Below are 15884 nucleotides of genomic sequence, written 5' to 3'. Positions count from 1 at the left end.
AAGATCTTGGAGAACCCAGAAATAGCCAAGACCTGGAAGATGATACCAACCCTGTCCTCCTCCCTTAGACCTACTTTAAGCAGAAATATTACCTTAACTTTTTAAAATATCCCAAAGGGTATTTCAAACCCTTGAGGATTTTTTTGTGCCTTCTACTTATCTCCAGCAAAAATCAGGGCAGACCTGGGACACTTGCCAACCTGATTTGGGAAGGATCCACACTTAGGGTTATTGGCCATTTTATGAGGTGTGATCTGAATCATTCACCCCAAGAGGGCAACATTCAGGAAGAGGTCCCTTAGTTTATTGCTTCTTCTGAAGTAATAAAAATGTGTTGATTTATAGAAAATCCCCCCCCTCAAGTCAACTTTCAAAACTTGTGAGGTTTAAAATTTTACTCTATTATAGGCGGTGTTAATTTTGTGAATTTTTAAACTATCATGCAAAAGTCTACTCGGTCAATTCTCTTGGTGATAGAGCAGAAAACTAACAACATGGGGATACTGTCCTTAGGGCTTGTCTGGAGATGTGAGTGCTATGAGTGACTCTTAAGAAAATCATGGAGACTAGTTAATTTCCTGATCTGACCAATTAACTACAAAAATGTGGGATATTCTTTTTCTATCAGAGGTTGAAGAGTTGAGTTTAAGCACACGAACTGCTGCCTAAAATGGGATCTAATCTATTTTACCCACTATCCCTTCCTAATTGGGGATAAAAGACTGACATCTCTTTGACCCAAAATGAGAGTGTGATCTCATACTTCTCTCAGTTATCTATACTAATAGAATCCACAAATATGACCAAAATATCATGTTACCCAGGAGTACAAACTCCTACCCTATCAAAATCTTTGTCAATATTGCTGAAAAACCAAATGGGAAGGATCAGAGTTTCACTTCCTCCTCTTTGCCTTCGAGGTGCTAATAAGCAAGCACATAGCTCAAAGACAGAAAGGAGAAGCAAAGGTCTTCTATCATCTAAAAAAATGGACTCCACCAGCAGGACACAGAGGCAGTGCACCAGCTGCTGCCCTGGCCCAAGCAGAGCCCTCTCCATTGCCAGGACACACACTTTTTCCTCTCGGTCCTGTTCATCAGTCAGGACTTCCACAGCCTGTTCTCTGAGCTGAAGTCCTTCCCCTCGAGGGCCACAGGAACTCAGAAGTGAGAGACCCCAGGGGAATGTGCTACAAATCACTATCATCTGAGATTGCTAAATTGGCATGCCACAGATAAGTGTCGTGGGAGTTCCCAGTGTATACCTCACCTCTGTGAATTCTGGAACAAACATAATGCCCACAGTGAGACACACAACACAGAATGGTGCTGGATAGATTCTTCTGCTCCTCTGGTGACTGCCACAGAACAGGAGGTCTCCAGGCTGGTGGAAGCCAACCTGAGGATCACTTTTAGCTTCCATCACCAGGCTGTGCCAATGTGTCCACCGTGCCTTTGGTTTCAGCCTTTCCTTCTTCTGCCTGGAAACTTATAAAGGTAAACCTGGCTTAGCCAAACATTCCCACTTGAGCTCTTTCCGACAACTGTTGAATAATTTCCCTCAAAGTCTTTTTTCATCATGTTATTCTTCAGCTTTCTTTCACGTTTTCTCATTACCTCACATGAATCCAATTCTGCCACCTGCCCTTTAAAACACTCCAACAACCAACTGCCCCACTGAATCCCTGACCACCATTCCCATGCTTGACCCGACTCAACCTGTTCACAGGTGGCTACCCAGTGCTTCTTTCTCTTTTCACCAACTCATTTCCTTCCCTTCCTTCAAATCATTAAATTTCTACCTAATTGCTCCCATCAGACTCCTCTCCTTCCTCCCCTAACTTCTTTTTGACACTGCGTGGTTTACCCTACATTAATTTGATCATTGAATTCTATTCTCTGTGGTCATGCTGACATTTCCAATAATGTAGTAAAACCCACAAGATTGGGTTCACTGATTCCTGGGCTCATAGATTCTGTTTCTTTTGACGTCCATTTTTCTCTTTCTTTGCCAGTACATGACAATATGTATTTAAATAACCATTGCTTCCCGTTTTAGAGTTTACAGTGGACTTTCATTGACAGTATATCCTATGATCTTTGTGGGAAAAAAAAATAGGACAAATGGTTTATCCTCATTCTATAGTTCAGCAAGTGTTGGCTCTGAAGGCTAAATAGTTTGTCCTAAGTATTACAGCAAAGAAGTGGAAGTGCTGGGACCCACACGCAGGTCTTTGAATCCTGGGTGCCTCCTGTCCCCATGTCATCTGCTCACTTTGAACATGTGTCATACTTGATAAATGTTGTTGACGGACTGATAATGTAGATAAATAAGGTAGCAGTGTCACAAGCCCACATTCAAATAGGGATTAAACATCTTGAAGCCATGCACTGAGGATGAGGGTAAGAAGAAAGGCACAAGGGAGAATCAGTCTTTTACTTCTGATCAACTTATAGTTTACACAGGAAAAAAAAAAGTACAAATCCTAAAAATTTTTAAAAGTATTTTTAGAAGAGTAGGATCTTCCCCAGAGGCTGTGGGAAAAAAAAAAAAAAAAAAAAAAAAAACACCTAAAGAACTCACTTGGGGACTTGTCCATATGATGTTGCATGGTCAGAGGTCAAACTGAAGCCTCCAGGTCAGCTAGTGGAGTCTGTCCACTACTCAGGCAGGAGTGGGGGCTGGGAATCTGAAGAATTGGACTTTGGCTGTTCTGCCCCTCCACACATGAACTTAGGCTAATCTAAGACCCCGTGAAGTCTTGGGCTCCCATTTCTTATCTGTCCAACCGAGGGGTTGAATGAGAAGGTCCTCAGGTCTCCTCCGGCTGTGACATTCTGACAGTCTATGAATAGAAAGGACACAAGACAGGTGCGAGCTGATCACCACGTGGGAAGCTCACACCTGTCTCTCCCCAGTGTTTCCGCCCCTCACTTCCAGCAGTGCCAAACTCCAGGCCCAGTCAGGGTCAAGTTGCCAATTTTGAAGCCGTTCAAGGACAGTTGTCCTTCTGCATGGGGCTCCTTCCAACCCAAAGCTGGCCTTCTTTCCTCTCTGCAACTCATTCTCCCTTAGGCTTCTAGAATTTGCATTGCCACTAATTCTTTTCTGCCTCTTTGCTTTTAGATTAAAATTACTCACAAGAACCAAGCGCCCATGATGATGGGGCCTCCCCAGAAGAGCAGCTTCTTTTCACTGAGGAGGAAAAGCCGTTCAAAAGACTAAACAGTGTGCCAAACGCCAGCTAACCCAAGAGAGAAAACAAGAGACTGTAACTACACAAACACACACACACACACTTAAACACACACACACACACACACACACTTAAACACACACACACACACACACACACACACAAATTAGTGGAAGCAAAGCCACCCTTCTGGAAGAAAACTTCACCTTCCATACAGTCTAATTCAATAAATGGATACATCCCTAACACAGCCAGTGCCCAGAACATTTTGAAAAGACTTAGGGCCCACCAGGTTGGGTTGGCTCGTGCAGCAACCTCCAGATTCCCACAGGCCTTGGGTAGGACTCTCTGAGACTGAAGGAGAAATCTCTTTCTTTTCACCAGCTCTGCAAGTTTCCTCACAGTTGCTCGTGAGGAGCCGGCTGCAGGTTTCCTGCTACGGTGAGATCGGATGTGGTCAAGGGAAAGAGCTTCGTTCCAGAGAACTTGCACAAAGGTCCTTCTGTCCAGAGACAAATCGGCCTCCAGCTCTCTGAGCATAATCCTTGGCAGGGCTCAGCACGCGCGATGGTTTCTTGGTTGTCCTTTGAGCGACAACATCTCCCCAAACTTGCTGAGGAGGCAGAAAGGCTGTGGAAAGCTGTGTTTCCATTCCTGGTTCTCTGCACCGTCAGTGGGCACTTGTTCATTTCCCTAAGCCTTCTCCTGGTGGCTGTGTGTTTGTTTAGAGACGGCTCCAAGAGCCCCCAGAGCTGCCTGTGCAGCACGCCTTAGATGTGGTATTTATTTTCTTAGTTCTGTGAACACCTGGGAGGGAAAGTGGAGAAACTGGGATTTATTTTTTAAATTGGTGTCATAATATTGTGTAAAAAGGGAAGAGGAAAAAAAAAAAAAAAACACCCCCAGTTTCTTTTTTTCCCGAGCCAAAGTGTGTTTCCTGTTGAGTTCCAAGCCCTGGTGGCAGACTTTCCTGAAGGCAGAGAAGAGGAGAGGACAGGACTGTGCTGGGGGAAGACAGTCCATCAGGAAGTTCCCTTCACCTCTCTGCACTTCCCACTCACAGATTATGACCTGAAGAACCTTCTGTTGGTCTTATGTGTGTATATATGTAGCATATATATTTATATATAACATATAAATATTTATTTACTGCTGGACTTTTACTGATTGGAAATAAACACAGGTTAGTATGGGAATAGAAAGCGGGAAAGAAACCCTCCACCATTTCATTGTCAACACATTTCCTTGTGCTGATCATAATGTTTAAGGGAAATGGAAGGCAGTCCTTATCATGAAAAGAACTCCTATTCCTGAGCATCAAAACAACCATGAAAGATAGACTGGGCAGGGTTTACTCTCTCAGTTACGAGATAAGGACATTGAATCTCAGAAAAGTAAGAGACTTCTCTCTCCGTGATCTCTTGGCTAATTGAGAGTAGGTGCCAAGAAGAAGATACTGAATAGAGAAAAGAATTCACACAACTGGGAATAGGGTCATTTCTGGTCTCTGGGAAGTGATTTCACTTGGATCCAGGGTGACATGGAAAAATGAATGTGCAGCACGCATGTGGATGGGTCAAGTCCAGATGAGAGATTGGGACCTTTTTTGCTTCCAAAAGTTCTCTCTGGACTGAAGAGAAGTTGGTCTGAGGTTGAAGACACAGGACAGATCATCACACTGAACCCACCATATGTCTTCTCATCATGGTCATCAGAGTCTCTTCATTTGGAAACACCCTTGGCTGTTGGAATGGCCTCAGTGAAAAGTCACAAGGAGGACTGAGGCACTTTCTGCAAGGTGCTGCCAGCCAGGAGCTCCGTGGTCTTCATTCAACTGGCTCAGATATTACCTCCCTTCCTGAGGGCAACTGTGCAGTGCTTCATTGGTGGAAAGCAACATTTCCTCTACCCCTTGGCTCACTGGGGCCCCCATCCTCTCAGATTTCTCAAGAGAAAAACATGGACTGCTTGACATCATTCCAATGAGCTCCCTCTAATCTCCATGCATTGGGCCAGGAGCTTTGGATGAGGAAGACAATGTTAAGATTGTGTGCACAAATGGAGCCCACCTCCGAAGGAAGTAGTCATCTAGGACCATCTTGAACTGAGATCTGGGACCATCCTGCTCAACCAACAGTGCAGAAGGCTGAGCAAGGGGAAGAGCAGGCCACCCGAAGGATACCCTTAACTGACGGAATCTTATGTGGTGCCACCAACAAGCTCCAGAATGACTACAGGTACTATCTTGGAAGCAACTTGATCCCGAAACTGAGGCAGGTTCAGGTTTAGGTCACTGATTCTGAGACTTTTGCAGAAGTTTTTGTATGTGTTTCATACCCCAAGACAGAGGCTGTTGAGACATGGCACCATCAACAGGTGAAATTGATTCTCAGAATCTCACAAGTCTCACGAAGGGACCATGCAGAATTGGCTCCTACTCACTCTACCCCAATGCACAGGACTTTAATATTGCTTGAGAGATGTACCCCAATCCTCCTTAGAGGCACAGATTGTAATGAACTTCCGTGGAATTGCACTTCTGATCTGGTCACCTTAGTAAGTCTTGTGTTGCTGTTAAATCCTATCTTACAAATCATCTTTTAAGCTCCATGACTGGTTTCTTATTGTGGAGTAGTACCTCATCAGAGCGACCCCCACAGAAAATTCTGAGGTTAGCAGGGAAGGTATTATTACCTCAACCCTAATGAGGAGAAGGAGGTTTAATGAGGCTTAGTGACTTCCAAAGCCACACAGGTAGTCAGGGGAGAGCCCAGTCTTATTTCATGTCTTATTCTGATTCTTACCATGCTATAGACATGTTCTCACCTGCCTTCATCTTCCACCCCACTAGCAATAAAAACAGTGAAACAGGAAATCATCAGTACATTGTGTTGTCCCTGGACCAATGGGCTGGGAGCTGTGTCTCATTATGCCTTGGTCTTTGTGGGGTTTCCCCAGTGAGTTGAAAGTGGAGATAGACTTAGCAAAATGATTATATTCAGGTCAGAGACCAGTTCCTCTCAAGAGAGTTCTTTCCACAGATGGAAAAGATACGTTAAAATTGCCAAATAAATTAGGAAATACTTGGCAGAACTGGGAAGAGCCTCCAGACTGGCGTTACATAACATGCATATACATTATACATATGCACATTATATAAGGTGACATAGTACTTAATGTGCTGTATATATTATGTAAATTGCATATTTGTGAGTAATCATGATAAATATAGAGACCCACTAATCACTTTTTTACACATACTCAGTGACAGATTAGGAAGTTACTTTGCCAGAAAGGCTTAAAACTTACACTCTCCTGCTGCTTTGGTTCCAACTCCTGCCAAAAATAATTGCATCAACTTTTCCCATCTCTAGCCCCCTCTCTTCTTGGCCAAAACTCTCAGTTACCTCCTGTCCCAACGAGGCTGTGCCTTCCGTACAACACTGCCACAATCGGGATCCACAAAAATAGAATCCTGAGGATGGAAAGTATCTAGATTCCCAGAGTCCCTATGTCACAGACCTCTACCTCAACACTCCCAGGCAGGTGGGTGCCTGATGCTAACCTTAGAGGGAAGGAAGAGTGGGGAGGGAAGGAGGAAGAGTCTACCAACTCTTCAAGGAAGGAAACATCATAGTCTTCCTCAGCCACCGATTTCAATATCCAACAGTAATCAGTCTAGCCTAAGATTGAAAACATTTCAAATGTCTAGTCTCAGTCATTACAGCATATCTGAAACCATAATTTCCTAGAATGTTTCTCCCAAAACACTAGTCATAAAATGTTCCATGAAGAAAGAGGTCTATGGTCAATTACTAGATCCCTTCCAGGAGATATAGAGAGAGGCTTGGAGAACTCAGAAGAAAGAACCATGACATTTTTTGTGTCTCAACATCTATAGAGTAGAAAACACCACCTTAAGTCCACCATTTTTTATTGGTATTGTAGTAGTATTGTTAGTTCTCAGTGGAGATGGGAACATGCAAGTACTTTTCTAGGACAAGAAGAAGTCTCCATCAAAGACACTGGGGATTTTGTGTTTGCTTGTTTGAACTTTCACTATGTTGCCGGGCTCAGTCTCCCACACTGAGAATATAGGCAGGTGTCACTGCACACAGCTAAGACACTCTTCTTTGTTTTTTCTGTGATTGTCTATATTTTTATTGTGCCTCTCTACACGTCTGCAAGCAAGAATGATGAATCTGGATATTTTGTTCTCTGAGTGGGGCAAAGAGTGCGGAGGGACATAAGGTGAGGGGAGGGTACATTAAAGGGGAGACCTGACAACTGCTACATCTGTGTAGCTCCAGAGAACAGAACCACATCTAAAGAATCCAGGTGTAGACGGTAGAATGTTATTCCCCTGAATGACTGCTCTTGGAGCTGGCCGAGGTGAAAGGGCTGCCTTATGGGTGAATGAGCAGCAGTGGCTGCTCTTGCCTTGACCTGATTGAGTGGGGAGCAAGCAGTATTTTCTCTACCTTGCCCAAAAAGCTGTTGAAACTGTTTCTATAGGTTAGATCGGTGTTAGATCTATTGATTCTTTTTAAACAGCATTTCTTGGTATCTCTTATTTTCTGAAATAATAAAAAAAAAAATTATTCCAAGAGGGATTTCTAAATCAGTGGGTACCAACCAGTTAGACCAGCCTTATTTATAGTAGGACTGACCTGACTCTGGTACCCTCAAGGGCAGCTGGTAACGGCAAGGAATGGATTATAATATTAAGACAAAAAAGATTTTACGTTTTAACTGGGGATCCCTAGGAGCAGTTCAAAAGTCTTCTCCCCATCGCAAATATAAGACCTAGATCAGACTTGCAATGGCAAGGAAAGAGAAATTCCCACATCTCAAATATTAACCAAGTTTTAATAAAACAGGAGAGCACAATCACAGACGTTCACATGGAGCCACTGTTTTTAGCTCAACTTCAAGTTCTACCATATTGAAGAACATATTTGGACATTTTGTTGTAGAGAGAGAACAGGAAAGGGAGATAAGAAAGGGAATTCCCATTCGTTGCTTACTAGGTACCAGTTACTAATGTCAAGGTCTTTTCATGTACTATCCCTTTTAATATTCAGAACAGCCTACTGTACTTATTTCACAGATAAAGGAATTAATGCTTAGAAACGGGAAATATCTCATCCAACAGAGAGGAAGTGGTTGGACCAGGACTTGACACACATCTTCCTGGCATCAAAATCTATTCTTTTTCTACTATATTTTGGTGCCCTTAGCAATCTTATATAATTGTTTCCAAACCTACTAGCATCCTAGGTGAAGTTACATGGCATAGACAAATTGATATCCTATCTGTTCCACCTCTGTGGAGTCATCTAATCATGTTCCTACTGAAGAACTTCCAGTGCTTGTTCATATTTAAACTCAACAGCCTCCATGGACAGCTGGATCCCCAAACCTCGCCCTTGCTATCCAATTGGCAGCTATCCCTTAATCTTCAATGTCTTCACATTCTGCCAGAGCGAGACCCATTTCCCAGCACCTACCTAATACACTTTGTTGTTGTTTTTCAGCTCTGTGAGTGGGAGAACAGCCAACATCTTCTGTGGCTTAAATGCCATGGTCAACAGTGACCAGCCAGCTTGGGGAAGGAGCACTGGGGTTGTTGAAGGGAGCCTCCAGCAAGGAGGCTTTGCATGTGATCCTCATTAGTGATAGGCGTGGGCTGGGCCATCTGTGTTCCACAGGAGAACAGAATGGGAGGCTGCCTTTCAGATGCCAAGAGATGCTATCTAATGGAAGATCCAGAGTGCTCAAAAAGCAGAGAAGCATCTTTCCTCATGGGCATCTCCGTGGGGAACCAGGGACACAGAAAACCAAGAGGTTTTGGAAATTACCTACTTAGCTTGCTGGGCGTTCTACCCTTGCCACCACTTTGTCCTGCACCGTGGTGCAGGATGCCAAGCGGAGTCCTGCAGCTTCATCTGATACTTAAACTGCCTTAGAACCATGGTGCACCTACAGTATCCTAAATCTGCATATGTTATAGCAAGTGCTTTATAGCAAGGCATTAGAGTTTACCATTAAGCCTCTAAATCTCCCAGGGGTCAGGAAACACTGCAGATAGAAGAGACCAATTCATTGAATGCTAATTGTAGATTCTAGAAGAATAAACAGAAACAATAAGGGACTATTATAAATGGGTCAAATTAGGAAAATGCAATTTGGAAGCAAAGAGGATAATGTCTAGCCCAGAATCAAGCATATAGTAGATAGCAAGTAAATATTTGCTAAATGACCAAATGAATGAAGAGCTAAAGTAGGTATCTGTCCTTCCACCCTGGAATGAGTGGGGGGCAGGGGGATGAAAGCTCTTTAACTAACAACTCAGGAACTTGAAACCACAGGATGTAGAGGGAGCTCACGGGGGCCTTTACCCAGACATCTGTTGAGTGATGGATACAGCTAAATATGGATCATCAAAGGGCTTTCTGGGTCACATGGAGGGCAGCTTCATGATTCAGAAAATATGAAATTCAGCTTATACAGAAAGGCAGAAATATTTGCAATCCACTTCTTATAGATCAGGCCAGAACTGACAAAGAGAAAAAGGGCAGTACCGAAGTAGAGTAACAACACAGTAAGAGATCAATATAATAAGCTACAGATGCATGAGATGAAAAGAGAGAACTGGATGGTTTAGAAGATTGATCTGGACAAGGGAGGTGAATGTGAACACTACATCCAAAATTGGAAAAAAGAGAATGGAGAAATCCAAAAGAAAGAAGAGAAAGAAAGAGCTTACAGTTGAGTCATGGTAAAACAGAAACTTCCAGGTATTAATGAAATTGTTATTAAATAACAGCTCTCATTTACTATCTAGTTAAAGTCCATTCCTTTTATAACCTCTTTTGAATTTCACAAGAACCTTATGGTGAGATATGGCTCCCTATTTGACAAGACAGGAAACCGAGAGAAACGCACATTCCATGGTAGCAGATCCAGGATTCAGATCTGTCAGGAGCTGTCTTCAAAGCCCATGTTCGTGCCTGCAGTGCCATTAATGATTCCCCTGAGTTTCAAGCACAGTGGCAGGGGTTTACAACCCCGAAACCATAACCCTGTGTGTGGCTTACTTTCTCTCAAACTTGACACCCAAGTCCCTCTCTTCCCTCTTCCACAGACTGGAGTGGAAAAAATAGCACTCTGGTGAGGGGGTGCAGGGGCGCCCAGGAGCAGGAGAAGAGCAGTTATGGGCATCAGCAGGCCCACGTGCACCTTCTCCCCTCCCTTCCTCTTAGATTCCCACTCTCAGGCACCAACTGGACTATGTCCTAATACTACTCAGAGAAGAGATGGCCAAGAATGGGTACCCAGCGAAGAACTCAGCCGAATCAAGTAGGAACACAGTAGTAAAGATTCAGAGACATAGTAAAGATCAAGGGCAAGGAAAAGACTTCAGGCAGTCAAACCTCAGAATTTAGTAACTGATATCTAAAGGTGGAATGAAGATTCGAAGTGTCCTTTTAAAAATCTGTTGGGTGAGTCATGATTTAGGATAAAAAAAGACTGCCTCTGGAGTGATGTGAAAAACTGAACATTTTTCCTTTCCAAACAATGAAATTCTTTTAAAAATGGAGGCTTAGGAAGAATGACAAAGTGCGGGATGATAAAAAGGGTAATTTCTTTTTACCTTAGATAATAGAAAAGGAATGTTAAAACCCCACAATACATAAATGACAATCCAGAAGAAATTTCCAGAAAGTTTGCATTTTCTGTCGAGGGGCTACACACTAATACTTGCAAAGTGATTAATGAATTTTTTTGTCTTTATTTTTTAAAGAAAACTGGTACCAATCGGTAGCCAAAATTTGGCATGATCTTCAAGAAAAGAAAAGTTTTCCTGGTGAATATTTCCTCTCTCCCCAACATCCCTGAGGTAAAAGGATTGAGCACTAGATCTTTTAACTCAGAGGACCAAATGTGCATGAAGGTGTTAATAATAGAGGGTGTCATGACCTGTGTGGGGTTTGCTACCTTCATATCCTTCTGCTATCAGGCATCGAGGTAACCTTCAGCGACCTTCATACCCCACACCCACTCCCTCCCTGCCTGCCTCTTAACGGCTCTATAGGCTAAACATACTCCCTGGAACTAGAACATCTGGAAATAATTTCTTTTTTATGAAAAAGTTCAAATATACTAAAAAGTAGAACCTTGAGTATGTAGCCATCATTTAGATTTAACAACTGTTAACATTTGCCTTACCTATTTCATCTTTCTTTTTTTTTTTTTTCCTGACCGAAAAATTTGAAGGTAAATGATAGGTATCATGACATCTCCCACTAAAGTACTCAAGCATGCCTCACCATGAGGGATCCTTTCCTTTTTAAATATTTTTTTTATTAGTTCATTTTGGTTATACATAATATTAGAGTTCATTTTGACATAATTAATACAAGCATGGAATATAATTTGCTCCAATTCGGTACACAGTACTTTAACTTTTCCTTCCTTCCTCCCTTCCCCTCTTCCTTTCCTCTACTCTAGTGATTTTTTTCTATTTATTTATAGTGTTTTCCATTAGTGCATTATGGGCATACATAAAGGTGAGAGTCACTGTGGTATATTCTTATATGTACATAGGAAATTTTGGTCAGATTTATTCCACCGTTCCTCCCTAGTGGGGGATCCTTTCTTAAACTTTTATAGATTGTACATACCATCCATGTTGCTAGAGGAAAATTCAAGGTATTATGCATATGAGCACAGTTATTTCCCAACTGACCGAATCAAGTTGGGAATTAAATAAATGGAAATTGATCAGGACATCACCCAGTCACTCATGAGGAGAAGTTTTGAGTGGAACCCAAGGAAGGTCTTAGTTGTATTCAAAACACTCCTGGTTGATCTAGAAGGAGGATAATGGCATATTAACTAAGTTCTCAAAAATCATTAAATTAGACAATGTTATAAGCATTAATCATGCCAAGAGAAAAATGCAAAGCCTTTAAAGTAGTTAGATATTTACCTGAAAAAAGTCATGTTCTTATTTGTGAAACAAAAATTGCTTACAGTGTTAGGTACTCAGTGACTGGGCACAATATAATTTGGAAAAGCTTAAAACAATAGAACATCCTATCTACAGATCTATATAGTCATATAAAAAACAGATAGTTATCATATCATCATGTGAAGAATCTGAAGCTAGACTGGGGGAGGGAGTAGGCTGCTGAGATGTATAGACAGATCCACACCCTCCACTGGGGCACAACCAAACTGGAAGTGTGTCAACCCCTGAGAGAATGTCTGGGAAGCCTGACTGAGAAGTCTTGGCTCATTTAAACTTGTAGAGATGATTTTTAATACACAAAGTGTACGCCATGCTAGCCCCTGGGAGCAGAGTGAACTGACTGCAGGTTTCTGGACAAGATGGTAGATAAGGTGGTTAGTTTGCAGAGATCCAATGGCTCAGCGATTTTGCCACATGAAAGGGAAGCAGGTGACACGAGTGACTGCAGGTTCCAAAATGTTCAGCTGCCTCAGCCAATAAATGAAAAAACGTTTCCCATTTGAGCACAGCCTAGTTAGCAGCACCAACTGGAGACCAAGGCCTGATAATTAAATCCTGACTCAGCCTGTGAATGGTGGACGTCACTGGACCCATTGATTTCTCAAAGATAAGGAGGAAATCTTTCTCATCCACACCCCAAGGGCACATCTGCATTCCTTTGTCTCATCAAACACCCCACCTCTACCACCCGTGGCCCCCAACACCACAGGGTTCCTAAGACCCAGTATTGTCTTTTCTCCCCTGACATGGACACCATGAGGAATGTAAGTCTATGTCGACTGGCACAGAGACCAAAATCGCTTTCATCATCCTGAGTGTGAGAACATGTTTTCTTCCCAGAGCACCCCTCTTCATAAGAACACATCTCTTCTAAGCTCCCTCCTCCTGTCTAACCCCTGGCCCCAAAGCTCAGGATCTGCTGATGGGTGTGAAAACACATGAGCTCACTGGAGCTTATATAAGAGCTCTTGGCAGGTCTTCCTGGAGACGGATGGCAAACTGGGTCTCGGCACACTTGATTTGCCTTGGTGAGGCTGTGTGACGCTTCTTTTCTCTATCTGCCCAGAACAGAGAGGTCTATTTGCACCCCGTTCTTCAGTTGTTTTATAGCAGGGAGGAGAAATCACAGTGTTCCCTCCCTATTTCCCAGTGATTCAAATGGACACAATTTCCTGAGGGGGAAAATTAGGAACTCAAATCACATTCATTTGAAGGCATCAAGCCCCACCTTTGGTCAGCTGTCATCCACCACAGGGCCATCCCGCTTTGGGTCACTGCAGAGAAGTGATGAGAGAAAAGGGGTGGGGGTGAGGGGCAGGAAGGGGACCTGAAAGTCAAGCTTCCTTGGCATCTCAGAGGACTCCAGCTTCTGGGTCCTTCCCAAGGTGTCTGTGAGCAGGACTAAGGGAAAAGCAAATTAGATGGGAATTTCGGTCTTCCCACAGAGGAAGAAATGGTCTCAAAGGCAGGTCATCTGCAGGAAATGGATCCTGCCTCCAGTTGACTTGGGGAGAAGTTCCATCCATTCCCAAACTATATTTTCTTGAAGGAGGAGAGAAACTTCTGGAAACGACTCAGGAGACTCAGAGAGGTACAGAAAGAAAGTACAGATTCCATGAGCCAAACTCCAAATGCAGTGGGGTTTTTTTGGTGGGGGTGGGGGTAGGGGTACCAGTGATTGAACTCACTAAACAACTCAGTGGATATTTTTACATGGCTCCCAAGAAGAGTAGAAGTAGTTCGTGTCAAGATGTGGTTCTTCTCCTGCCACTGGAGAAAGGAAAGGAAGCAGGAAGACCTAGAGGCCCTGTCCAGGGCTGTACTCCCCACTCAGTTACCCTGGGCCTGGCAGCCCTGAGGCTCCACCAGGGAGGACAGAAGGTCTCAGCCTTCACCCCTTCTCCTTCCTCAGTTTCACAGCTGTGTTCTGAAGACACTTCCTACCCACAGCAGCGGGCGGGGAAACCCACCCTTCTCCCAGTGCTCAGCATTGAACTTCTTGAGTAGAACTCTGGTTTCTACAATGACACCAATTAACAATAGGGACTTGGGCCAGTCAGGCTATATTGTGCTTTTTCCACATGTAGAATGAAGCTGAATAGAATGATTCATGCATGTACTCATTGATTCAGCTACAAATAAATTGTTTTTAAACAATGTTTATTTACTGGGCACTATAAATGATCTCAACATGTCTCACTGTGGTTCTCTTACTTTTTCTCCTTCTTCTCCCACCCCTACCCACCCTGAAAACATGCTTCCTCCACTTTTCCTTTTATCTTCATGATGTTTCTCTTCATTCATCACTTCTCCCATGATTTTTGTTTGTTTGTTTAGAGTGTTCATACAAAAAAAGAAATCAAAAAATCAGAAGGGATTTTAAAGAAACATCTGCCCACTTTGCAACCTCCAGCAAACCTGTGCTTAAAAGGCTCAGGAAAGACCAGAGGACGCACTCCAGAGCCCAGCTTCAGGATGCACCCCGTATCTCACAACTTCTCCCCTAGACAGTTGTCCTCAGTGTCCAATAAACCCTCTGTTCAATACTACTCTCCTCTACCTCAAGTCACATCACAGGCCTAGGATACCTTTATGGATATAGCATGGTTGGAAAGTTTAACCCATAATGACATAGTTGAACAACTCATGCCATGAGGATATTAACGTAAAAACAACAGAATCAGTGAGTTTGGTTTCTGTAAAATCAACAAAACAAATGAAAGCCCATTAGCAGAGCCCTACTAGAGTCACAGTTTCTAACAGATCATCTCAATTAAGGTAGAAAGTCTAATGATCAGGGAGTTCTGGAATCAGCCTCCTAGGGTTGGAAAGGCCCTTACTCCCTTGTCCTCAGCCCAATCATTCACACTGATTTGGTAGCCAGCATAATAATGCAAGGCCTGCTCTTTGTTGATTGTAGTTGAATGACAGGTGCTCATTCAGTCCTTGTTCCTGCATCAATAGGTACAGTGTTACTCTCCAAAGCCATTTCCCCAGGTCCCTGGGTAGGAAGCAAGTCAAGTGTATGCCTGGACAGAGTCTGATGCTCCAGATGTTGTCTTTTTTGATCAGTGCCAACCTGCCAAAGTAATCTACAGTCGAGAGAGAGAGAGAGAACTCTAGGGTGTCAGTTACCCAATAAAAAGGCTGACTTTGAAACCTACAGCATTGTGTTTCTTTCTTCTCCAGATGGCAAGAAGCAGGTGACCCAGCTATAGAGAAGAGGCTTCGCAGCAAGTTGCTGACCCAGCTTCCAGCACAGCTGTCCTCCTCCATAGAATGGGAAGAAGTAACCTTTTGTGCTTCTCTGTGCCGTTGACCTCAAGGCCTGGTGGGTATCTCAGAGAAAGAGTTATCACTGGTAAATAATCACAATTCTAAGAAGCCTGCTGAGGGGGTTCTGATGGGTGCTTTTCTCTCTCTGCAGAAAACAAATGAGGCCCTTCTATCTTGAGAAAGTCAGGCAAATGCTTCATGGAGGTTGCTGGGGAAAGGAGCCAATCCACGTCCCATGAGGGGATGAGGGATGAAACCCTGCCTAGAAAACAAGAGCAACACAGGGAGTGGGCTACGTCCTGTCTCAACCTTGTGGTCTTGGACATGACCTTTAGCCTTCTGGGACGTCTCTTTCTACCACCTATTAAGTGAGGG

The 15884-nt window shown here is 43.3% G+C and overlaps 1 protein-coding gene across 6 annotated transcripts in view; it reads left to right on the top strand.

Annotated features, from left to right (window-relative positions):
- The window catches only part of Dgkg (diacylglycerol kinase gamma), a 207793-nt gene extending 192229 nt beyond the window's left edge, over positions 1 to 15564 (top strand). For 2 of the 6 annotated variants that reach the window (XM_047563807.1, XM_047563812.1), the window contains 3 exons: positions 3127 to 6742; positions 11004 to 11099; positions 15423 to 15564. In XM_047563807.1, coding sequence (XP_047419763.1) covers positions 3127 to 3225 — 99 coding nt within the window. In that variant the 3' untranslated portion in view covers positions 3226 to 6742; positions 11004 to 11099; positions 15423 to 15564. The remainder of the gene's footprint in view (positions 1 to 3126; positions 6743 to 11003; positions 11100 to 15422) is intronic. The other 4 variants (XM_047563811.1, XM_047563809.1, XM_047563810.1 and 1 more) reach the window with 4 other exon arrangements.
- Positions 15565 to 15884: the final 320 nt, after the last annotated feature.

This window comes from Sciurus carolinensis, chromosome 9 (assembly GCF_902686445.1).
Source record: "Sciurus carolinensis chromosome 9, mSciCar1.2, whole genome shotgun sequence".
Classification (NCBI taxonomy): domain Eukaryota; kingdom Metazoa; phylum Chordata; class Mammalia; order Rodentia; family Sciuridae; genus Sciurus; species Sciurus carolinensis.
Note: the sequence above shows the minus strand (reverse complement) of the source record. Positions and strands in the feature narration are given on the sequence as shown.